Consider the following 26,257-nt stretch of genomic DNA (forward strand, 5'->3'; position numbering starts at 1 on the left):
TAAGAAAAGGCCAATGGATTTGACAACTAAGAGATCATTAGTAACTCTGGAGAAATGTTTCGATGGAATGATAAAGTGGGAAGCTGAATTGTAAAGGGTTAAGAAAAGAATGCAGTCACCATCATTTTTCCATTCCACTCATGTTTGCAAAGTCATCCTCTATTCTTTCCTTCATCTTCCATATAGAACAGATTGCTAAATCTTGTTGATTTAACATATCTTGTATCTCTCTCTCCTTCACATATAGCCGTCACAAACTTCTCCTATGAACTATTTCAATAGCCTCCTCTACTGTCTCCCTGTTTCAGGTCTCTTCCTTCTCCCAAAGTGGCCTTAGTAAAGTAGAGATATAGCCATGTTACTTCCCCATTGAAAAAGCTCTACTGATTTCTAATTGCATCAAGGGTACCATGCAAACTTCTGACATTTAAAGCTCCTCACAACCCTGTTCTAAATAACCTTTCCAGGCTTATTGCACATTAGTAGCCTTCATAAACTCTCTGATGCAATCAAAATGGCATACTTGCTGTTCCTCACACATGCCATAAAAATTCCTACCTCTGGGCCTTTGCAAAGGTTCTATGCTCTGTGTAGAACGTAATAGCTTTATATTTATGGCTCCTAGAGTTCCTAGTTTCCTTTAAGGTTTGGATCAAGTGCTACCTCCTACACATGGTCTAACCTGACCACCACACCCCCACTCCCCATCCTCCACCCTCCATTGCAAGTGACCTCCATCTTCCAACCCTGGGAATTTTCATTTAAATCTGTGTTCATGTTGTTTCCCCTCAATATAATTTAAACTCTTTGAAGGCAGGGATTGTTCTATTTTTGGCTTTGCCCCCTACACAGTGCCAGGCATACAGTAGGCATTTAATAAATGCTTATGGAAATACGCTGAATCAAATCCTCAGAACATATGTCTATATTTTTTCTGGAGCTTTGATATTATCAATTAGGGCACTCCTTCCAGTGATGCCAATTGTAACCAATCTGTGTCTGCCAGTCCTACTGACTTCTGATCAAGTTTTCCTTTACATTTTCTACAGGGACTTTACTAAAGTACTGGGAGGGGGTGGTGAGCTGCTCCTGGATCTTGTGATATTGTACAGATATCAATGGAATGTGCAGGGCATCATGAAGAATTTCTACCAGAGAATCTGTGATAGAAGGATTCTCTCTGTATGTGGCATGGTACTCCAGATATTCTTGTTCACAGATGACACTGTGCTGAATTTATCAATCCTTAAACACTGAAGAGCATCCTAAATTAGGTCAATAACCATTCAGAATAGTTTGGGCCTATTTATCCACACAGGAAATACCAAGTGGATGGACAATCACTTATGTCCAAGCATATAAAATTCTTTTTTTTTAATAAAGTATTTTATTTTTTTCCTGTTACATGTTAAGATAGTTCTCAACTTTTGTTTATACAAGCTTTCCAATTTCAGATTTTTCTCCCTCTGTCCCCTCCCTCCCCCCTCCCCTAGACAGCAGGTAATCTGATATAGGTTATATATATATATATATATATGCACATAATAACATTAAACATATTTCTGCATTAGTCATGTTATAAGAGAAAAATCAGAGCAATGACAAAAACCTCAAAACGGAAAAACAACAGCACCAAAAACAAAAGAAATAGTATGGTTCATTTAGCATCTATACTCCACAGTTCTTTTTTTTCCCCCTGGATTTGGAGATCCTCTTCTATCATGAGTTCCTTGGAACTCTTCTGTATCATTGCATTGGTGAGAAGAATATAGTCCATCACAGTAGATCAACACACAATGTTGATGAAACTGTGTACAATGTTCTTCTGGTTCTGCTCATCTCTCTCATCATCAGCCCACACAAGACCCTCCAGGTTTCTCTGAACTCCTCCTGCTCATCATTTCTTACAGCACAATAGTATTCCATTACATTCATATACCACAACTTGTCCAGCCATTCCCCAGCTGATGGGCATCCCCTCAACTTCCAATTCCTTGCCACCACATAAAGAGCAGCTATAAATATTTTTGTACATGTGGGTCCCTTTCCCCTTTCCATGATTTCTTTGGGAAAAAGACCCAAAAGTGGTATTGCTGGGTCAAAGGGTATGCACAGTTTTATAGTCCTTTGGGCATAATTCCAAATTGCTCTCCAGAATGGTTGGATCAGTTCACAGCTCCACCAACAATGCATCAGTGTTCCAATTTTTCCACAGCTTCTCCAACATTTATTATTTTCCTTTTTGGCAATTTTAGCCAATCTGATAGGTGTCAGGTGGTACCTCAGAGTTGTTTTAATTTGCATCTCTCTAATCATTAGAAATTGAGAGCATTTTTTCATATGGGAATAGATAGCTTTGGTTTCTTCATCAGAAAACTGCCTGTTCATATCCTTTGACCATTTCTCAATTGGGGAATGACTTGGATTCTTATAAATTTTATTTAGTTCCCTATATATTTTAGAAATGAGGCCTTTATCAGAAGTACTGGCCACAAAAATTGTTTCCCAGCTTTCTGCCTCCCTTCTAATTTTGAATGCATTGCTTCTGTTTGTACAAAAATTTCTTAATTTAATGTAATCAAAATCATCCATTTTGCATTTTATAATATACTCTATCTCTTGTTTGGTCATAAACTGTTTTCCTTTCCAAAGATCTGATAGGTAGACTATTCCTTTCTCTCCTAACTTACCTATGGTATCACCTCTTATGTCTAAATCGTGTATCCATTTTGACCTTATTTTAGTATAAGGTATAAGATGTTGGTCTATGCCTAATTTCTGCCAAACTATCTTCCAGTTTTCCCAGCAGTTTTTGTCAAATACTGAATTCCTATCCCAGAAGCTGGAGTCTTTGGGTATATCAAACACTACATTACTAGTGTCATTTACTACTGCATTTCCTGTGCCTAGGCTATTCCATTGATCTACCACTCTATTTTTTAGCCAGTACCAGATCAGTGAGATCATGCACCTTTTTTTCCATTTGGCCAAATGAATTTTTTGTTTTGTTTTGTTTTGTTTTTTGTGGGGCAATGGGGGTTAAGTGACTTGCCCAGGGTCACACAACCAGTAAGTGTTAAGTGTCTGAGGCCGGATTTGAACTCAGGAACTCCTGAATCCAGGGCCAGTGCTTTATCCACTGCGCCACCTAGCCGCCCCCCAAATGAATTTTTTAAGGCATTCTTTTTTTCAATGAGATTATGTACCTTTTTTTCCATTTGGCCAAATGAATTTTTTAAGGAATTGTTTTCTTCAGTGAAATATGTCACCTTTTTTTCCATTTGGCCAGATAATTTTTTTAAGGAAATGTTTTCTGCAGTCAATCTTTGTGCTTCCTTTTCCAAGCAGCTGATTCTTTTTTTATAGTTTTCTTGTTTTGCCTTCATTTCTCTCCCTATTTTTCTTTTACCTTTCTTAATGATTTTTTAAATCCTTTTGAGCTCTTCCAGGAAGGCTTTTTGTTCTTGAGACCAATTCACCTCCCTCGTGCTGCTTCACATGTAGGCAATTTGAGGGTATTATCCTCATCTGAGTTTGTGTTGGCCTTCTTCCCTATTGATACAGAAGCTCTCAATGGAGAGGGATCTTTTTTGCTTCTTACTCATTATTGCAGCTTATTTATTTATTTTTTAAGTTGAGGTCTGCTCTGGGGGCACTAGGGTCCCTGTTTTTGGGCTTCTGTGCAGGGGTATAGGTGCTGTGTGACCAGCTTTTTACTCTGAGGCCTTTATAGTGTGTGCAGTTTGCCTTCCTCTCTGGGTGCACTATCAGTTTTGCCCCTAATCGCGCCTGTCCTGTTCGTGGCCCTACAGCTGGCAACTTGCCCTCTCGGCTGGTGCAGGTAGGTTTTTCCACTGTCTACATAGGCCACCAGATTTTTGAGCCAGGTTCCAGGGCCTCAGTTGTTCAGTTGTTGCCCGCAGCTTCCTGCTGACTTGCCCCCGACCCCCTCGACGTTGGGCTGCTGCTGCCCTGTGCCGCGCCTCCCTTTTGCCAAGTTAGACCGACCTTTCCTGAAGTCTTCTAAATTATCTCTGGTTGGAAGGCTGTGTCTCTCTGTCTCTTTGCAGGTTCTGTAGTTTCAGAATCTGTCCAGAGGCTTGATTGATGTCTTTTTGAGGGAAACAGAAGGAGATCTCAGGCAGCTTGCTGATTCCTCTCTGCCATCTTGGCTCTGCCTCATATAAGATCTTAAAGACAGGGACTTTAATAATTATTGTCCTTTTTATTCATAGTGCCATAATATACTGTCTGTCATATCGTAGTGCTTAATCTATATTTGTTAAATTAAATTGAGCTAAATGGCACTATTATAATTATTAAATATAGAGCCCACTCCTAAATTATTCAAAGTAACAAAGTTTTCCCTTCAAGTCAATATATTTGTTACTTTAAAAAGTAGTTTGGAGTTTCTGATTTGCTATTAGAGCAGAATGAATTAGCTTGCAGTAGCTATCTAAGATAGGGCTAAAGGAATATGAACATTTTTCTGTAAGAAAGACCTATGGACTAGTGGCTTATAAAGTAGAGCCAGAACTGAACAATAATTCTGCATTAAATGGTCTAGTATAGACACTATTTAAATACCATCCCATGGCTACTTGAGGTGATTAAATAAAGTGATAGAATTATTAACTTACTCCAAAGTCACAGAGTTAGATGCATAATAATAATAGCAGCTAACATTTATTGATACATTAAGGTTTGCAAAATGCTTTATAAATATAATCTCATTTGATCATTCGGAAACCTGATATGGCTTCATTAGTTGTGGACTCCCCCCCCCCACTCCCAGGCACAAAGCCGTCTGTCTCAGTTTACTTGATTGTAAAAATGGGAATGATAATAGCATCTACTCCTCAGGGTTATTGTATGATCAAAGAGACAATATTGCAAAGTCTCTAGTACCAATATACATAATAGTTCCTTGATAATGCCTTGTTCTCTCCCCATTGGGTCACGGTGGTTGCCTATTTAAAAAACAAAAGCAACAAGAAAACTTAAGTGTCCTTTTTAGAACTCAGTGAGAATTCTCACTTCATAGTAATGAGCCCAATTAATTTAAATCCCATGGCAATATACACATTTCCACTTCACAATCATAACTCAGCAACAATTCTGAATGGAGGTCAAATGCTATTAAATAAGCGATGACAGAAGGGGAGAACCAAAGGAGAGAGGTTAAGTGAGTAGCTAAAGGCCCATAGAAGTAGTGCCAGAAATCTCCTGATTCCCAAACCTATGGGCTTCAGAACATCTCTGACTTTTTGCAATGCCTAGTGCAGGTGATCCCATGGCAAATCAATTGCCAAGTATTGTTGACTCTACTTATATAAACACCCCCTTATACTCACCACCCCTCCCCCTTTTCTATACTCATATAGCCTGGACTATTATAATCTCTTAATTTGGTCTCCCTGCCTCAATCTCTCTGTCTCCAAAAGCATCTTTGTGCAGCTGATTAAATTGATCTTCCAAAACTGGGGTCTGACCATATTATTTCCCTTAGCAATAAACTCCAGAACTACATATTTTCTCTAGTATTATATGCAAAATCCACTCATTGGCATTTAAAATCCATCACAACCTAGTTCAAAATTACCTTTCCAGCTTTATTATAGATTTTTCCTTCTGTGCCACTGCCCCACCCTTCACATACTCTACATTCCAAATAAATTTGCACTTTTGCTCTTCTGTTTATACTAAATTCATCTTGTAGGTACTTAATAAATGCTCAAGACTGACTGACTAAAGTCACACTTTTTTCACACACATACTTGGCTTGCTTTTAAAATTTTAAAGTAGTGCACAGAATTTCTAAAAGTAATATTATGGATGGATTCCTTAGTCTAAGAAATATATTTTTTAATAAAGCTACATAATATTTACACCCAAGATTGGACAAGTAGCAGCTCAAATAGGTTCACAGAATTGGCAATTCCTTTTGTTAGAGCGGATGGTGGTGGTAGTGTTTTATGTCCACAATTGGCACAGTAGTCAGGATCAGATTCTGTCTACAACGTTATCTGTATAGGCAGCAACAAACACTCAGGCAGATATCCAAATGTTAAGATTTCACAACAGAACCTTGGTGAAACATTCACAGTGTCCACCCTCAGCTCTCTGTCCTATCAATCATACACAAGGACTTTTCAACAATGAACAAGGACAGGAAAAAATCGGAACAGTTCATAATAAATTATAGTACTGTGAAAAGGTCCAGAGATTTTGTCTACTCCAACTTCTTGATTTTTTAAAGAGGAAAACAGGCTCTGAGAGATTAATTGTCTAGTCAAAATGCTAATTAGCAAAATATCTGGGATTATAATCCAAATTTCATGACTGTAGGGTCTCCTGCATGGGACTGTCTACTTAATTTTGTTTCTTCAAAACTTTTAAAATGTGATTTTATCTGTGTGGGCATAAATTCAATGAAACCAAGATTATAACTCTTCTCCACCCTAGTTAACAGTCTGTCTGAGTTGCTTAGAAGAAGAAAAGGTACATTAGGAAAGCCAAAAATTATACTACTTGGTGACCAACTTAGTGATGAGACTTTCAACTTAGTTATTCGGGTCCACAGATGATGGATAAATATAATCTATGGTGAAGGGGAGAGGGGAAGTTGAAGTTTCCTTAGTTTCATATGACTGCCAGAGCTTAAATAAAATCAACTTCAAGAACCTCATGTTGCCTGTACATGAGGGGTCCATGGACCTGGGGTCCATGAACTTATTTTGAAAAATATTCTGAATGACTAATATGGAAATGTTTTACATGATTGAGCATAACTTATATCAGATTGCCTACCATGGCAGCAAGGGGAGGGGGGAGTGAGGGAGAAAACTTGGGATTCAAAACCCAACTAAATGTTAAAAATTGTTTTTACATGTATGTGGGGAAAATAAATTATTATTAAAAATAAAATATTTTGATAACTCTATTTCAATACAACTGATTTCTTTTGTAATTTTTATGTATTTTACTTTACACATTTAAAAACATGATTCTGAGAAGAGATCTATCACCTTCACCAGACTGCCTAAGGGGAGGGAGTCCAACCTTTTAACACAAAAGAGTTAAGGACCTCTTCTTTATATCATGATGAGGGATCAGAAGAGGATATTCAACTGAAACAGGAAGGAAAAAAAAGATGCAAAACCATGTACTGTCTCTTAAACTTCTTTCCATGCTGGAGTCAAATTTAGTTGGCAAGACCCAAGTGCACCCAGAGCCAAACCATATATATTAGAGCTATCAGTAATTCATTAAAGAAGAGAATTCAACTTAAGGCAGGTTCATCAAAGACCCAAAATAAAGGGGTCTAGTTCAGTACAGGGTCAATAGAAGAACACAGTTGGTCTCACCTGTGTGCATGGACCTCAAAGATCATGAATACAGGTAGACCATAATAATATCCAGTTGTCTAGCACTTACCCTCGCTGAATATTCTTTCACATACATTTTTGTATTTGAGATGTGTTTACTTATGTCATATTGCCTGCCAAATAATATCTAAACCTCTTAATCTATCGTTCAAATTAATCTTCCAGTTCTGGATAAATGATCCTATGATCCTGCCTCTCTAACTCTCTTCCTTTACTACACGACTCCTCTTCCCTAACCCAAGTGTAATGCAGCAAATGAGTGCTGAATTTGGAGGGAGAGAATTGGAATCCTAACTCTGCTGTTAACTATATGTATATATTTGAGCAAGTCACTAACCTATCTGGACCCCTCTTTCCCCATTTTCCCTCATTTTAACTTCATCCCACCAGGCAAAAAACAAAAAAAAAAACAAAAACAAACCATGATCTAGTTTACTCAGTCTCCTAAAACATAGTTTTAATTAAAGTTTCTGAGTTGACATATTTTGCGGTGGGCATGTACACAGGTGTGGAGGTGGGGTGGGTGGGGTGGGGTAATATTGAGTTCAGACGGCATAAAGTCACAGCTTCATCTCAGCACTTTGGTCAAATTTTAAAAACAGAAACAAAAACAACCAGCATCTCAGGTGTGAAAAATAAGATTTCCCCCAATAAACAAATGAAATAACTCATCATTTATAGCTGTTTCCTAGACTTGGGGCATGAAATGTATTTCAACAATTGTCCCTCTAGCACAGACACCAAAGAGTCTCTGTACAAAGGCCAAGTGGGATACAGAATATCCTTCTCACAAGGGGTCACTAGGGGTCAGTTTGCAAAGTATCAAATGTAGGAATGGTTTTAGATCTCCTTATCTTCATGGTAAGGAAAGGACTAGAAGTTTACAGGAGAGGAATAATATGTAAAAAGTAAACAGACTCAACAAAGGCATGAAGGTGTAAATAGTGGTGCAGAACAGAAGCTCAGAGTTTACATGGACTGGGATAATCTTATGGGCTTTTCATACAAATATCTTTCTGGTTCTTGCTCCCACTGAGCAGTTCTCTAGGAATATCAGAATTAGATTGTGTTAAGAGAAAGGACCCTTAACTCCCATGAAAGCACTTAAGCTAACATACTATCACTATAGGACAGGTTTTCTCAATGTGGCAAAAACCAAACCAAAACAAAAAAACACCCACAAAGCACAAAGAATTGCACTCAAGTTAATAAGCAGTCAACTCTCCTCTCTCAGGTGATTTGCTCCCTCTCCAAGACCTATACACTTTTCTGTAATTATAGTAGTACCCTAGGTGGGCCTTCTCCAGGAGGAAAAACCACTTGGAGTTGCTGAGTCAAGCTCTGTACTCATTCAGGGGCCCATATCACCCTCAGGTTTACAGTACCCACTTGAGGTGTTATGGGTTCCCACAAAGAAAAACCCTAATCATCACTAGAGAGTTAGATGCACCCTGTCTACACGGTTCATAAAACCCTTTGCTCTGACCAGCATAGTTCACAAGAGTCACAGTTAGTAGGGCAAGATCCAGATTTGTATCACCGCACCATAAGTCTTGTTGCTCTAAGACTCTGGTTCCTGATTATTTCCATATTCCCATAATTTGACCAAGGAATCACTCTCATTTGATCCAGGATGATCACTCTCATCTGGGAGTTCTACTTCTTGTCAAAAACTCCCCTACTTCTTGGTGATGGCACCTCACTGATGCCAGCTCATGAACCTATAACTCCTGGCTTGGCCCATAAACTCCTCATCATTCACCAATGTGGTTCCCTCCTCTCCTGAGGTCAAATGATGCCCAAAGTTCACTGGAAGGGATGCAAGACTTCCCTGCAGGGAACCTGAATCCATGTACACCTAATGAGCTTCTCAGTGACCATTTCAGTTTTGATTTTCCCATTAGGTGTCTCTCCAGTTCTTGTTCTCCTTTTAAAAGCCGAGTCCAAGATTATAGTATGGCAAGCTCAGGTAGAAAACTAGGCAGCACGCATCTAATTATACTCAGAAGTATTACTAAAGGGCCAACAACTACCCCAGGCAAAACTTTTTTTTTTTTTTTTTGGTGAGGCAATTGGGGTTAAGTGACTTGCCCAGGGTCACACAGCTAGTAAGTGCTAAGTGTCTGAAGGCAGCATTTGTAACTCAGGTCCTCTGAATCCAGGGCCAGTGCTTTATCCACTGCGCCACCTAGCTGCCCCCTCAAAACATTTATACTTTATTGAAAAGACATCAATCCTAGAACAATGGTGTTATCTAGGTTGACCTTGTTAACAAGAGGTTATCCATGGCAAGGAATTAATTTTGTTAGGGGAATTATCACATGGAGCCTTGGAATCCTCTACATTCATCCCTTATTTAAAAAAAAAAAGACTTGCAATTCTTTGAATGGTTAACATGAGAGTGTTTCTTAAGGATTTTTCTTCCCCCCTGCCCCCACCTCCTCAGTGGTAGAAGGGTGGAAAGAAAATAGATTTTTGTTAATTGAAAAAAAAATTTGGTTAATTAAAAAAACCTTTTTAGTCCCTGTAAATTAAACCAGAGTACCACTGTCACAGTTCATAGGCATCCCCTCCCCAAATAAAGATTCCTTTCTGAGGGGCTTTATTATTCAATCTTAGCCCAACACAATGTTGTACAAAGATCCTTTAGTCTTATACCTCTCTCGGTGTCTCCCTAGGGTCTTTCTAAATTTGGCCATGACCAGTAAAAAAACCATACCCTCCCCCAACAAATTAAAACCCTGAAAAAATTCGTTAATATGAATGCAAAGCCAAGGCATCCAACTTATCCCTTGCTATGGTAGGTAGCCTCCACCTCTGAACAAAAAAGATAAAAAAAGATACAGGATGAGCTTCTAGGATATAATTTGTGTAATAAAATCCTGGACCAAGCTAGGAGCTATAGTATCTTGAGCAGCACTGGAGTATCTGGTAGAGAGTCAAAAGAGCTTCTTAATTAAGCAGTAGTCAGAGCTAAGATCTGGCAAGAAACAGAGCAACAAAGAGGAAAAAATTCACACTTTGCCTTTCTCCAGTACTGTGTTTCCTGGACTGTACAGGTTCAGGGGAAAAAAAGAATCAATTCTCTAGGGTCCATGAGCGCTTTCAACTCTAGCACATATGGATTATTATAATGGTGGCTGGGGCATATAGAAAGCAAAGAAGACATGTCTTGACTATGGGGTTGGGTGAGAATGTGTGTGTGTGTATTTTATATATATATATATACATATATATGTATATATATGTATATATATATGTGTTTATATATATGTATATATGTAGGTAGGTAGGTAGAGTTAAATAAAACTTATCCAACATTTGAAATTGACTGCTCTCATTAAGAGTTAAGGGCTCTTTACTTTTTCTGTAGAGGGGTAGATAGGAAGGAGCCCATTTCTGAGGTTCCCACAATAAATCCTGGGTGGGAAAATGATGACCATTCCCCACTTCAAATAAAATTATTGAGAACTTTCTAGGATTGAACCCAATCTATTCCTTGTCAGAGGTGTGGTCCTGGGACCCTGGTCACAAATGTTAAAATGCTTCATTAGTAAGTAATTGTAAGAAATTAGTGCATAACCATATAATTTATCTGAGGCATACATAGACATCGTGTGTGCATGTATATGTGGTGTAATGTGTGTGTGTTCATGCCATTGCTGGACTTGGAGTCAAGAAGTCCTGAGTTCCAATCCCACCTCATACACTTACTAGCTGTGTGATTCTGCTCAAGTCACTTGACCTTGACTACCTCATTTTCTTTTCATTGTAAAATGGGAATAATAATAGCACTTAACTCATAGGATTATTGTAAGGATCAAATAAAAAATACTCTAAAGTACTTAGCAAACCTTAAAGAACTAATAAATGCTAGTTATTCTTATTACTATTTTAAAACAATTATATATGAGCCATTTAAATACTAACTAAAAGGGGACTTGAAGCAAATAACAACTACACCAAAGTAGTATTCTACCTACTTCTTCCGTCTGCATTTGTGTCCTATCTAATCTGCCCACTGCTGGGCCCTTAAGGTATATCCCATCTCTGAAGTGATAACAGCATAAGAATAATCACTTTTTAAGTGATTCTTGGTGTTTGTTAGGAGAAAATAAATAGGGCACAGAGACATAGATTATTAAAGCTGGGAAAAAGGAAAGGCTGACAGGTTAGAAAGCTTACTTCTTTAGTCCTATGCAAGCATTATAGTCTTAATCTAATGACCAATAATCTTGCCCTACTCATCCCCACCCTATTGCCCTTTAATGTTTGTCCTAGGTAAACTCTCCAGACACTTTTAAACTTTCATTAGATTTAAACCATTTAAAATATGCTACACAGTTTGTGCACAGAACAAATTAATCTATCTAAAAATAACTGAAACTGAATTGTGAATACATATTTACGTTTGAATAAAGATGGCAGATCAATATACACAAGGAAAAAAATGAGCTTAACATGCAACTTGAGAATGATTCCTAAAATTCAATGAAATAAATTGGGTAACTGAGGCGCATAATGATTATATTTCTAGGTTTCATAGTTGACACAGTGGATACTAAGAAAATACCCAGCTGAAGTTTTCTAAGACAGAAAGGAAGGCCCCATGTATATCAAAAATATTCATAGAAGTACTTTTTGTGTCAGCAGAAAACTGGAAACAAAGCAGGTGCTTATTGTTTGGGGAAATGACTGAATATACTGTGGTCTATGAATGTAAAATATTGCTATACCAACACTATATTCTTAAGCCACAAATGAGCAACATTTAGAATTCCCAGAAGCATTGGAAAACTTAAATTAACTGATGCAAAAAGAAGCAAAAACTAGAACAATATACACAATAACTAATGTACACAAAAGTATCACTAAAAATACCCCAACTCAAGTTAATTATAATGATCAATCTCAGCCTTCAAGAACAAAGATTAACATACTTCCCCTTCCCTTGGTAGAGGTATAGAAGGAAGGAAACAAGCTTCAAATAAGTGCCTACTTTGTACTGGACACTGTGCTTGATCCTCACAACAATGTTGAGAGGTAGGTACTATTATTTCCATTTTACATTTGAGGAAACTGAAACAGATAGAAGTTAAGCAACTCAACTCGGGTCACACAGGACACTATCCACTGCAGGACACTATATTATGGTGACTGTAATTGATTGGTTGGGTTGAGCTGCTTTTTCTATATTATAAAAAAATGGAGACTATTAGGAAAAGACTGATGAAAAAGAAAAAAATACAAACAAAAAGTAATCATAGATAAAATGCATCATGATATAAAATATCTTTGTCTAAATCTTATTCCTTCCCACAATATCCTTTATAAGGGAGTAGACCTGTGATTTCATTGGCATTGGGCATACTCTTTCAATGTAGGTTGACACTCCCTCATTTAAACCAGTGTTCAAAAGAGATAATGTCTATAAAGCATTTAGCCCAGTGCCTGGCACATATAAATGTTTATTTCATCCATCCATCCTTTCTCTGCATTTTTCTAGGGAACTTATATAGAACACTGAGAGGTCAAATTATTTGATCAGCATGACACAGCCATAATATAAGTCAGAGGTAGGATCTGAACCCAGGTTTTCCTGACACTAAGGCCAGCTCTCTATCCACTATGCCACCGTGATTCTCAAATATAGTATCCTAATATATAGCATATACTTGATAGACAAATAGGGACAGATTCCAGATCTATCAAAACCTTGCTTTCACATCTCTTTCCCTAGAGAAGACATTAGCTCTGACCCTTTAGGAGTGTGACAGAACTCATGGGAACAGTCTTGTTAGCTGAAGGAGTGGTGTTTAAACTGAGTTGGCTTCCATATGAAGCCAGATATCTCTTCTCATTATTTAGGACTTGCAAGGATTTTTTCATCTTATAATAGACACTTTCTTTCGCCTTCTTGGTCAAATTCACCTCTTTTTTTCAGGGCATTGTGTTCATTCACGTTCCTATCCAGCCTGTGCTAGGATTTGAACTATATGACCCTCCTTCCAAAGGTCTTGTCTTCTCACATACTTTTCTTCATTACTCTCTCAATTGTTTTTTGTGACCTAGAGAAAGATTGTCTTTCTAAGCCTTGGGATTCTTATCTAGAACATAAAAGGGTTAAGTTATAGAACGTGATGCTCTCCAAGGTGCCTTCTGGCTGTAAATCCTTTGCTCTGTGAATATCACTGGAGGATATGGGACAAGTCCACTCACAACCATTGGAAAACACTTATTAACACTGCTTAGGGGAGTAGTGTGCAATGAGAAGGTCAGATAGGAGATTGGGTAATAGGAAACAGTTTTAAATCAAGAAAATAAATTACAAGAATGCACTGTGCCATAACCAGTCTACGATATTGTTTGTGAAGGGCTGAGAAATAAACAATATGCTTTAGCCTCAAGTCCTATCTTAATAATATGAGTGATATTAATCATGTTTACAATTCCTTTCTGTTAAACCCACTCCTATAATGAGCTTGGGGAGTTTGAAGAGACCAAAAGCAGGGGAGTCTGCTTAGCTGAGCTAAAATTTTTTATGTAGAAAGAGGAAGTTGGGTATGGAAAGGGAAAAAGAAAACAGAGAAATGTATAAACAACAAAGTGAGCATGATGTAACCCTGGAAAAGACTGAGTTGCCAACTTCCCCAATAAGGTGGGGAAAACTAACAAGTGATAAGACTTAGGTACAATCTGTTGAAATGTGAATCTACCTCAGTTTCCTGGCAGGTGGTATACACCCTGGTTTTTAAGTGTAAAGCAAATACAATTTCTGACATGGACAATAGAACATCTCTGAATTTCATTTACACAGCTGCGGAGGAAGCTCAATGCAACTACTTGATTTTTTCCACCCAACCCAGTGAAATCACAACACAAAAATGGCTCCACAGTTCCAAAATAAGGATGACGTCAGTTTTGTTCTCATAAACATCATGTAAGGTTGATCACGTTGGATGCTGTATCTCTTTCAGTATGTTAACTCTCGCTCAATATCTTCTCGACCTCACTCCCCTCCGGCTGGATTTAGTCCTCCGTTTCTTAATGAATTTAGCAGCATATTGTAGACCTGTGCTTTTCTCACGGCATTTTTTCACAACTGCAAACTGTCCACTGAAAAAGAGAATTGAAAAGGAAAAAAAAATTAATACATAAAATGAAATTTCTGTATTTTTCTAAGAATATTTAAAGGGGGAGGGTGAGAAAATAAATATCGTAAATGACGGAAAAAAGGAAATTGTGGAGGAAAAATTATAATTAAGTAATAGCTGTTGGCTTATTATACCCTTAACATCATTATAAGTAAAAATTTTGTACAAGTCACAGGGGATCATGGGTGAGACTGAAAGATGGAGGTTTACTCAACAATATTGTTTGCTGTCTGGTCCCTCTGGATTTGAAGACCAATGACATCACAGGTGATGATGCCCTTGACTTGTTCATGAAATTGGATTAAATGAAACATAGTTGCACAGTCACCAGTTTCACCTTACTTCCTGAGTCAATCAATATCCAGTGGCCAAGACAAAGTCCAAAAGAACCGGTAGATGGCCTTGGATGCAGTGTTTGACCTTGACATCTTTGATATCTGATCAAGCTCTAAGTGCTCCACAGTATAGTTAAATGGAAATGGCTGAACTCAAAGAGTTTGTTGTCAACTTGGAAGAAGGTCACAAGTAGAGTACCTAAGAGATCTGTGGTTGGCCCTGTGCTAACGTTTTTTTAAATCAGTTATTGGGATAAATGTAGACATACCACGCTTATCAAGTACATAGATGACGCAAAGCTAGGAGAAATAGTTAACATAGTGAATGACACCCAGGACTCAAAAATATCTCAACATGATAGAATGTTGGGCTGAATCTAGTCAGATGACATTTGATAGGGGGAAGCTAGGTGGCACAGTGGATAAAGTACCGGCCTTGGATTCAGGAGGACCTGAGTTCAAATCTGGCCTCAGACACTTGACACTCACTAGCTGTGTGACCCTGGGCAAGTCACTTAACCCTCATTGCCCCACTCAAAAAAATAAAATAAAATAAAAAGATGACATTTGATAGATAAGTATAAGTTCAAAAAAATTTGAGAGGTGAAATACTAACTTTTCAGAAAAAGATCTTGAGTTTTAGTGGACTAAAAACTCACTATACATTAGCAGTGTGATTTGGGAGACAAAAAAAAGCAAATGTATTCCTTAGGTTTCATCAAAAGAGGCAAGAGAATGCAGGACTGAGAGAAAGGTGATAGTCCTGCTATAAACTTTGCCCTAAAGTGAATACTGTGTTCAGTTTGTGATAAAGACCTGGAAACAAAACTTGTCCCTGTTAATTAGATTTTAGGAAGAACATTAACAAGATTAAGAACATCCAGAAGAGAATAGTGAAGCACTTTGGAAACATCCCTTATAAAAATAATAATCTATCATGTTCATATGCCATAATTTGGCCATTTCCCAATTGATAAGCACCTATTTTGTTTGCAGTTATTTTCTCTCTCTCTCTCTCTCTCTCTCTCTCTCTCTCTCTCTCTATATATATATATATATATATATATATATACATATTTTTTTTTTTTTGGTGAGGCAATTGGAGTTAAGTGACTTGCCTATGGTCATACAGCTAGTAAGTGTCAAGTGTCTGAGGCCAGATTTGAACTCAGGTCCTCTGTGCTCCAGGGCCAGTGTTCTATCCACTTCACCACCTAGCTGCCCTGTTGTTTGTTTGTTTTCACAAATTAAAGGTTTCTGGCAACCTGGCATCAAGCAAATCTATCAGCACCATTTTTCCAACAGCATGTGCTCACATTGTGTCTGTGTGTCACATTTTGGTTATTCTAGCAATATTTTAAACTTTTTGATTATTATTCTATCTGTTATGATGCTCTGTGATCAGTGAACTTTGATGTTACTACTGTAATTATTTTGGGGTACCATGAACCACACCTATATGAAACATCAAACTTAATTGATAAATGGCATGTGTGTTCTGACTTCCACCAACTGGATATTCTCCCATCTCTCTCTCTTTTCTCAGGCCTCCTTATTCCCTGGGACACAAATATTGAAATTAGACCAATTAATAAACCTACAATGGTCACTAAGTGTTCAAGTGAAAGGAAAAGTCAATCTATGCAGAAAACTTCATTGTTGTATTATTTTAAGAAATGCTATAGCCCACTCCAACCTTCAGTAACCACTGCAGGAGATCAGTCAGCAACCCTCCACCAGCAAAAAAATCATGACTCATTGAAGGTTTAGAAAATGGTTAGCATTTTTTAAAGCAATAAAGTACTTTTTATTTGAGGTAGGTACATATTTTTAGATCTAATACTATTGCACACTTAATAAACTAAAATATAATATAAATACAATTTTTATATGTACTGGAGGAAAAAAATCACGTGACTTGCTTTATTACTATATTCATTTTGTTGTTTGGAACCAAACCCACAATATCTCTGAGGCATGCCTCTTCAGAAGGGCAGCGAGATGGTGTGGCAGATAGAGTGCCAGGCTTGAAGTCAGGAAAACTTATCTTCCTGAGTTCAAATTTGGTCTCAGATACTAGCTGTGTGACCTTGGACAAGTAACTCAGTTTCCTCATCTATAAAATGAGCTGCAGAAGGAAATGGCAAAGGACTCCAGTATCTTTGCCATGAAAACTGCCAAAAGGGTCATGAAGCGTATAGGGCATGGACTTTCAAAACAAAACAAAAACATGCCGTACAGACAGTTCTTGCTTACATAAGTGGACTTTCCATAGACTTCTCCATAAAGCAATTTTTACTTAATGCAAGTTCCCCACTGGCAAGGGAGGGAAGGAGGAATGTAGGAAAGGGACGTCACTCTTGGGAGGGAGGTGGCCACACAGAGTTCAAGGACACATGGGTGGGACAGACCGGAAAGCAAGGCAGACAGGCTGGTGCGTGGGCAGAGTGGGGAAAAGGCCTCCTTTGAGTGCCTCAGGTCTCAAGCCAAGCCCTCCATCTGTGGGAGAGATTCCCCCACCCTGCTTTCACTTGGAGGATTTTTTTTTCCTTTGGGGGGTGTGGGGTGGGAGGCCGCAAAGGACCTGGGGGGAGCAGGAGTAGAGAAAATGAGCAAAATACTATAAAGTGAACATAGATGATTTTTGGAATGAAGATTTCTCTCAGAATTCTTTATGTAAAGTCTAATTTGCATAACATGAATTTATGTAAAGTGGGAACTGTCTGTATATTACTCTTTCCCATAGTCTACAGCACAGTTCAACCAGCCTTCTTTCTTCTCCAGCTTCCTTCTCTTGACCTTTAAGCTACTTGTCCTCCAAAGCCCGGAATACATTCCTTCTCTACCTCCGTCCTTTAGAATCCCTGTCTTCTTTCAAGATGCAGTTCAAGCACCACCTTCTACACGAAGCCTTCCTTCCCCAATCCTACCCCAATTACTCAGGCTAGGACTAGTGCCCCCACTGTGTTGTATTTTTTATTTATTGAGTATATATTTATATATGGACATATTGTCTCCCACAATAGAACATAAGCTCCTTGAAAACTGGGATTGTTTCCTTTTGAAAGACTTGTGTATTCCCATCACCTAGGAAAGTGCATGGAACTAGTAGGCACTTAATAAATGCTTGCTAATTGACTGAGCTATTTGTTATTGTTGTTTTCTCAGAGATCTCCAAATGTGAACCTTTATTTCTTCCCCCGATTCACTAACCAGCTTATTCCTTGTCCTAGAAAAAGCCATTAAGGCTCAAAGTCTCCATTTTCTAACCTCCCACTCACTTCTCAATGCCTTGAAATCTTGCTTTCGTTCCCACACATTGAATGGAAGTTCTCTTTAAGGTCACTAATGATCTCTATCACGGTCCACTAATTGGCCTTGTCTTGGTCCTCATCCTTCTAGATTTTTCTGAAGCAGTTGGCACTGTTGGTTATTCTCTCCCTTTTAACAGTCTTTTCTTCCAGGGTTTTCATCACATTTCTGTCCTGGTTCTCTTCTTTTTTATCCAGAGGGCACAATTTGTTCAAATGGTCCCCAATTGATAGATAGTCATTTGTTTCCAGTTCTTTGCTACCATATTACTATGGGTATTTTGGTAAATATGTGATCTTTGTTTCTGTCTTTGATGTCCATCTGGGCTTACTCAAGAGTCCCTATGGTATCAAATCTATGGGATTCTTGTCAGTAAATGAATCATAGGTGGAAAGACCAGAGTCACTTACTGACAGGGAGTGCTCCCTTTTGTGGAACAAAAGTATTCTAATGTGAGGTGTTCCTGATTTAAATAAATAATAACAATTTTGAAAAATGTTTGACTATATAAACTCAGTTAACATGTAAATATGCCCCCAAAGTAAAAAATTTAAAGGCACTTCATGTTGTAAAAGTGTGAATGAGGAGAAATTACTGGTAAAATATATTAGTTGACTAGTTTAAGCAATACTTAAAGATACAGTTGTACACTCTTTTTTTTTTTTTGCGGGGCAAAGGGGGTTAAGTGACTTGCCCAGGATCACACAGCTAGTAAGTGTCAAGTGTCTGAGGCCAGATTTGAACTCAGGTCCTCCTGAATGCAGGGCCAGTGCTTTATCCACTGTGCCACTTAGCTGCCCCCCGTTGTATATTTTGTAAACTATATATATATATATATATATATATATATATATATATATATATATATATATATATATATATATATATATTTCAGGACTTCTCAATTACTTTAGAAAGCATGTCAAAAAATTTTTTTGGTAGACATTTCCATGATCGGAGCTAGAATAAACTGGTTAACTTGTATAGATTTAGAAGATCTATGATGTACTTTCAAGAGGCAAAAAGTTACAAACTGAGATTATCACCTATTATATTGCTTTGTTGAATATTGCTATATATGCGCCAGTATACGCTCCTAATTTAATTTTCTAAAAAACCAGATTTATTGTAGTTAATCCAAAATGTCAATGTAAACTTACCCATTTTTGATTAAGAATTTGTCAATCAGGGGGAAAAAAAAAGAGTCCCTATGGTAGGTCAATTCACAACTGGGCTGAGCTACCTCCTCACAATCAATCAATCAATATTGATTAAGTATCTATTATGTTCCAGGCCCCTGGCTAAGTGCTGACGACATAAATACAAAAAACACAGTCCATTCTCTGAAGGAGTCTACCATTCGATGAGGCAGACAACATACAAAAGGAAGATGAAAAGGGGTAAGGAAAGGACACCTGACTTGGGAGCATGGTGGAAAAGCCAGAGAAGTCCCAAAGTAGTGAAACCAGAAGAGAAATGAGATGCTTGAGCTGAGCTCCCTCCTTAAATGGAAGTCTTAGAGTTCATGGCTCTACTCTCCAAATGGAAGGACTGCATGTGATGATGCGATGGAGTACTAAGCTGATGGAATCCTGAAGGATGATGACGTTTTCCCAATAATGAGCTTTGTGGGGCATGGTAGAAAAGTTAGCCAAGTCCCAAAATAGTGCAGCCAGGTGAAAAATGGGGTGAATGGAATCTCAGCTGAATATGCTGTTCTCCTGGATTCTATCTGTTGAGTTGCTCTAGACTGGATGTCTTTCACTTAGATGAGCTTGCTCTTCTATGGTACCTGTGGTCTCTATCACTCTTGCCTTATCTCTCCCTCCCTCCCTTCTTTATTTTATCCTTCTTTCCTTCTACCCTCTCAGTGAAAGACTTCACTAACTTATGGTAACCACCCAGTATATTTTCCAAACCTTAATTTCTGGAAACTATGGTCATTTACACTGAATTTCCAAATAGCTCTGGAATTATAGGATTCCCCCAATTTTTAACAATAAGTTTCTTCTGTTGGTCTTCTGCAAAAGAGGGCCTGCTTTCTTGACTCTGGAAATCAGCCACTCAAAGACTCATGAATGCATTTGTCATTGCCCCGTATGACCTTGCCACAGTCTGAAAAGAGTAATACCTTATATACACACAAGAGTAGGATCACTGAGTTAAAGGACAGACCATTTTATGACTTTTTTGCATAATTCCAAATCTATTTCCAGAAATGTTGGATGAATTCATAGCTACATGAACAGTAGGCCAGCACTCTTGTTTTTCCCAGGGCTCTAATATTGACCATTCTCATCTTTTGGACAATTTTTTAGGGGGTGAAGTAAAACATACTGTTTTTTAAAAATGTACATTTCTCTTACTATAAGTGATTTAGAGCATGTTTTCATATGGTCATTCAAGGTTTGCAATTCTATTTAAAACTGCTTCTTCAAGTGGGCAGCTAGGTGGCGAAGTGGATACAGCACCAGCCTTGGATTCAGGAGGACCTGAGTTCAAATACAGCCTAAGACACCTGACACTTACTAGCTGTGTGACCCTGGGCAAGTCACTTAACCCTCATTTCCCCACAAAAATAAACGGACAAATAAATGAACATTAAAAACTGCTTGTTCAAAACCTTTTAATATTCACTTATTGGAGGAATGATATGATATCAGCCTTTTGTTGGTGATAGTGTAGATGTTTCTTTCCCATTCTACAGTTTCTCTTATTCTATTTTCATTGCTTATTTTCATGACTTTATCACTAGTGACGTATTCTATCTCTTGCTAAGTTAATATTTCTCCCTCAACCATATTTGTAAAAAGATATCAGACTGAATTCTTTACTTTTTAAAAATTTTACCTTTTATGTTCAGGTATGAAACTGGATATGAAATCCAGTTTGCGTTTGTTGTCATATTATATAAAATGTTGGTCTAAGTCTAATATCTGTCAAACTGCCTTCCAGTTTCCCTAGAAGTTTGGTTACAAATGAAATCTTTCCCCCGAGTAATTTCTATTCTTAGGTTCATCAAATTTTGGGCTAGTGTTCTTATCTCCTATGTATCAATAATACCAAATATCAAATAATGGGTTATAATGAAATCTGAGGTGTGATATAAAATATCTGTTCATTCCTCTTTTTTCTCATGAGTTCCCTTGAGATTGTAGACCTTTTGCTTTTTTTTTCTTTTGCTTTTATTTTATAGTTTTATACATAAAAATTCTAGTTCATTACCTCAGTAATCTGGTATAATTCTAAATCTATAAATTAATTTATATAACATTGTCGTTTTTGTTATATTGGAATAGGCCAATTATGACCAGTGAATCTCCAATGATCTGATTGCATTTTTATTTCTATAAAAAGTATTTTGCAGTTGCATTTATATAAGGTGTTCCAAATGTCTCAGTGCAGTTCTGAGCTTACTTTTAAGCTATCAAAGCTTAGAACTGCACTAAGATTTTTGGTACACCCAGTATAACTTTCATGTTTATTATTAGTATTAACCAATTCCAATTTTATGCCTTTTGTAGTTATTTGTAATGGAATTTATTACTTTTTCTTGATTTTTGTTAACATTATAGAGAAATATTAAATATTTTGTGGTTTGTTTTGTATTTTACTAACTTATTTAGGATATGAATCATCTCAATTTCTTTGATTATTGACTGGAATTTTATTGATAAAACATCATGTCAACTGCAAATATAACTGCAGTTATATTTTTAAATTTATGCTTTTAATGCTTTAGCTAGCATTTCTGGAACCATGTCAAATAACAGTGGAAAAGGGGGGTAGTATCCTTGCTTTCCCATGTTCCCCACAGGAATACTTCTAGCATTTCTCCATTGGAAATAGTGCTAGTTAGTAGTGTAGATATGTATCAAGCCTTTCCATTCTTATTTTTTAAAACATAAATAAGTGTTGTATTATTTTAAAAATCTTTTATGTGTTGATTGAGATAATAATAGTTTTTGTTATCATTTTTGTTTATATGATTAATTATGCTAATTGTTTTTCCTAATGTTGAATTTTTCTTGTAATCTTGGAGTGACTCCAACTGTATCATGGTGATTTTTTTTTCTGTATATATTGCTCTAATGTTATTGTGAAGAGAGAAAGATCCCTTTAAATTCCTAGTCTACCTCAGTATTTTAGGATAGGAGCCTTTCTAAAGCAAGCCCCCTCCCCACCTCCTCCATTGTCTTCTTTGTCCAGAGTTTCCTCACCTCAACATAATCTCAGTATAGTGCTCTCCTATACTTTTTTTCTAAAACCTCAGAATTTGAGAAAAAGTTAAGTAGCAGGCTAAATCCATTTCAGATAGGTCTCTTCTCCTGATGGCTCAAGTAAGAAATAGGAAAGACTTTTGTTTCTAGCATAAAAATTCCATTTTTGCAGTTTGCCTCTTGCATAAAAATTATAAGCTTTATGCAATGAAAATTCTTAAAATCTTATTAACCTGTAGTTTTAAATTTAACATGCAAGAAGAGCCTCCTTACTACATCATGTAAGGTAAGTACTCAAATACTTGAGAAACCGCATGAATGCTTTGCTGTTATTGTTGTTTAGCTGCATTCAGTCATGTCTGACTCTTTGAGGCCCTATTTGGGGTTTTCTTGGCAAAGATACTGGAGAGGTTTTCTATTTCTCCAGCTTCTTTTATAGATAAGGAAAGTGAGGCAAACGGGGTTAAGTGACTTGCCCAGGATCACATAGCTGGTAGCTGGTAAGTGTCTGAGGCTGGATTTGAACTTTGATTCGAACCCCAGTACTCTATTCACTGTCCCACCCAGTTGCCCAAATATGACTACTACCCCTCATAAACACTACCTTTGAGCTAAAATAGACTACCAGACTTTTGCCATTCACAAACTTCCATTTCCTGCCTAGTGTCTTTGAACATTCTATGCCTAGAATGCTCCTTGTCCTCAACTATGTCTCCTGGAACCCCAACTTACTTTAAAGCTCAATTCCAGTGCTGCCTCCTACAAGAGGCCTATTTACTTCCATGTCCAAATGTTAATGCTTCTACTTTACTTCCACCAATTACTTTTTTTTTTTTCTTAGTGAGGCAATTGGGTTTGATCTTCACAACAACTCTTCAAGGTAGGTGTCATTAATAACTCCATTTTACAGTTGAGGAAACGGAAGCAAACAGGTTAAGTGACTTGTTCAAGGCCACACAGCTACTAAGTGTCTGAGGCCACATTTGAACTCAGGTCTTCCTGACTCCAGGCCTGGCGCTCTAGTCACCGTGCCACCTTGCTCCCACAGAATAGTAGATATAATCTGTCACCAGGCCCATACTCTGAAGTCTTTCCAGTTTGGCAGAAACTGCCAGAACTTGTACTTCTTTGTCATCGCCTCTAAGAACCTAGGGTTACCTCCATGCTACAATGAGTCACTGGAGTAGGTGTCATATAAATTAAAAATTATAAAGATGAATAAGATTGCCTGAATGGTCTACTGCTTTAAGAAGCCCATCAGAAGCCTCATGAGCTTTTGTAGGCATTATGAAAACATCTACTGAATGTTCCTGTAAAGTAATGATACCTTACTAGCTGGAAAGGGTGTTTCACTTAGTTAACACCCAAGTGTTACCTGTTTTGCTAAACAAGAGCTTAAAGTTCCTGGTTCGTTTTCTGGAAAACCACAATGTAAAGAACCATTAATTATTTTGAGCAGACTTTGTAGTCTTTGCAACAATTAAAGCCCCTTTAATCTTAAAACTAGGGGCTGAACTTGTGACTTCATCCATGTAAGAACTTTTGGTATCAAAAGTTCCTCCCCTAAGCCAGACTGCCACTTGTTTGTAATTTCAGTATTAAAAGGGGAAAGAAGTTAAGTGACTTGTCTGTGTTTATATAATTTCAGGGATTTATATGTCTCAGGGACAGAGTTTGAAAACAAGTCTTCCTGACTCCAAGTTCAGATGTTTATCTACTATATTACATTGCCTCTCATTTATTAAATATAAAAATTTAATAACATGAGATAATAATTTAAAATGTTATTCGTGCACTCTAGCAACAGGAGGCAAGGGAAGCAAAAAGTGAAGACATTAAATTTTGTTTTTACTAGTATTTAACATGAAAACCTTTTTCTCTCTCAAGGATACCTAACAGACTTATAATAATCATTGACATTAATATAGAGCTTTAAGGTTTGTTTTATACATTTTATTTTGAATATTATCATTATTCCTTGTCTACAGATGAGGGACCTGAGGCTTTGATCTGTTGAATGACTTATCCATGGTCATATAGCTAAAAAATATCAGAGAAGGGGTAAAACTCAAGTCTTATTGACTCCCAAACCAGTCATCCTGCAACACATTTCATGCTTTTATTAAGTATATGAACAGTAATAGCCTATACTCTTATAATCTCAAATAGTCACAAGATTTGTGGCTGCTTTCTTACAACAGTTCAAAATTACTTCATCTATTTATTTTTGCTGGGTGGAGAGGAAGGTGATGGGGAGAAGAAAGCTAGCTTGACTATAAATCAGATTTAGTAAATATCCCAGGGAAACAGGCTTTTCAACTCAAATATTTATATTTCCTCCCTCTTTCCAAAGATGATATTAAGAACTAAAACTCGACACAGGATGAGTTTTGTCCATGACGAATTAGGTGAAGTGGAACTGCGCTTCTTTCTAAAATGTGGTAATATTTATAAAAGCACTTAGCACAGCTCCTAACATAACAGGTGCTTAATAAATGCTTATTACCTCCCCCAGCTCTTTCCTACTCACAGGTATTTTTAAAATTCACTTAAAAATTTTAAGTGTTACAACATTCATTATAATCTCTCTTGTTTTATTCATGTATTATATTGAAGATGCTTTTAATCCAAAACTGGAGCACTTAGAACATCTATACTGATGGGTTTAACCTCAAATCCCAGTTCCATAACAGTATAGGCCTGCTTATGTCAACAAAATCAGGAGTTTGTACACTGTCAGATGTCTTGTTTTTATTTATGGGATGCATCAGTGACTTAAAAACTCAAACAGTTGCAAACTGTAGGCTGAACATCCAAAATCCTCGTTAGTCAGAGAAATATGGAACTGAGCACACCTGTGAAAGTGAACATTACCTGACTGTTTCTCCTGCGATGTCTTCCTCCCACTTCCTCTTTTAGTACATTAAGTACTATGAAGCCCTCAGAAGCCACTGATGCAGCATGAGAAATCCTAGAGCTCAGTTACCTTGAAGACTTATGTCCCTCACTAGCAGAGATGAGAGCAAGTATGATGTAGGGAACTCATTATATGTGTGTTATGAAGAACGTGACCCAGTGGAAGGTGTGTTCAGAACTGATACCTTTTTGAGAATAAGCGTCAAACTTTAAAGACTTCATTAAAACTTGTCAGTAGAGGGGCAGCTAGGTGGCACAGTGGATAGAGCACCGGCCATGGAGTCAGGAGGACCTGAGTTCAAATCCGACCATAGACACTTAACACTTACTAGCTGTGTGACCCTGGGCAAGTAAGTCACTTAACCCCAACTGCCTCACCAAGAAAAAAAAAATTGTCAGTAGAACAATAATATCACTTGAATTTCCATGAAATGGAAACATTTATCTCCCCCAATACACACACACACACACACACACACACACACACACCTTTAATTCTTAGAAAGGAGGAAAATTGATGTAAGGGAAAGAAGCAATTCAAAATGATTCCTAGTGAAGCCAACTTTAGTCAGGGTGGGATTGCAGATAAAGCACTGGGCTCAGAATTAGGAAGAAGTGGTTTTGATCCCTTCCCTACCCTCTTATTCCCCACCCTAGACACTTACTAGCTGTGTGACCCTGGGAAAATTACTTATCCTCTCTGTATCTCCATCTCCTAGAGGGCAATATGAATGGGTTAGGCTTGATGACCTCTAAGGTCCTTTTTATCTTGAAATCAGTGATCCTATAAACTTCTGAGAGATGGATCTGATATATACTCATATATATATATATATATATATATATCTTAGGAGTAATATTTTTTTTCCGGGGCAATGAGGGTTAAGTGACGTTAGGAGTAATAGTAAACAAATGACATTTACACAGCACTT

General features: G+C 37.4%; 1 protein-coding gene across 1 annotated transcript in view; it reads right to left on the reverse strand.

Annotated features, from left to right (window-relative positions):
* DAPK1 (death associated protein kinase 1) overlaps positions 1 to 26,257 on the reverse strand; it is a 259,697-nt gene that overhangs the window by 117,438 nt on the left and 116,002 nt on the right. Inside the window, 1 exon segment of the mRNA XM_043964391.1 lies at positions 14,283 to 14,504. Within this exon segment, the coding sequence (XP_043820326.1) occupies positions 14,283 to 14,504 (222 nt within the window).

Source organism: Dromiciops gliroides, chromosome 1, assembly GCF_019393635.1.
Source record: "Dromiciops gliroides isolate mDroGli1 chromosome 1, mDroGli1.pri, whole genome shotgun sequence".
Lineage (NCBI taxonomy): Eukaryota > Metazoa > Chordata > Mammalia > Microbiotheria > Microbiotheriidae > Dromiciops > Dromiciops gliroides.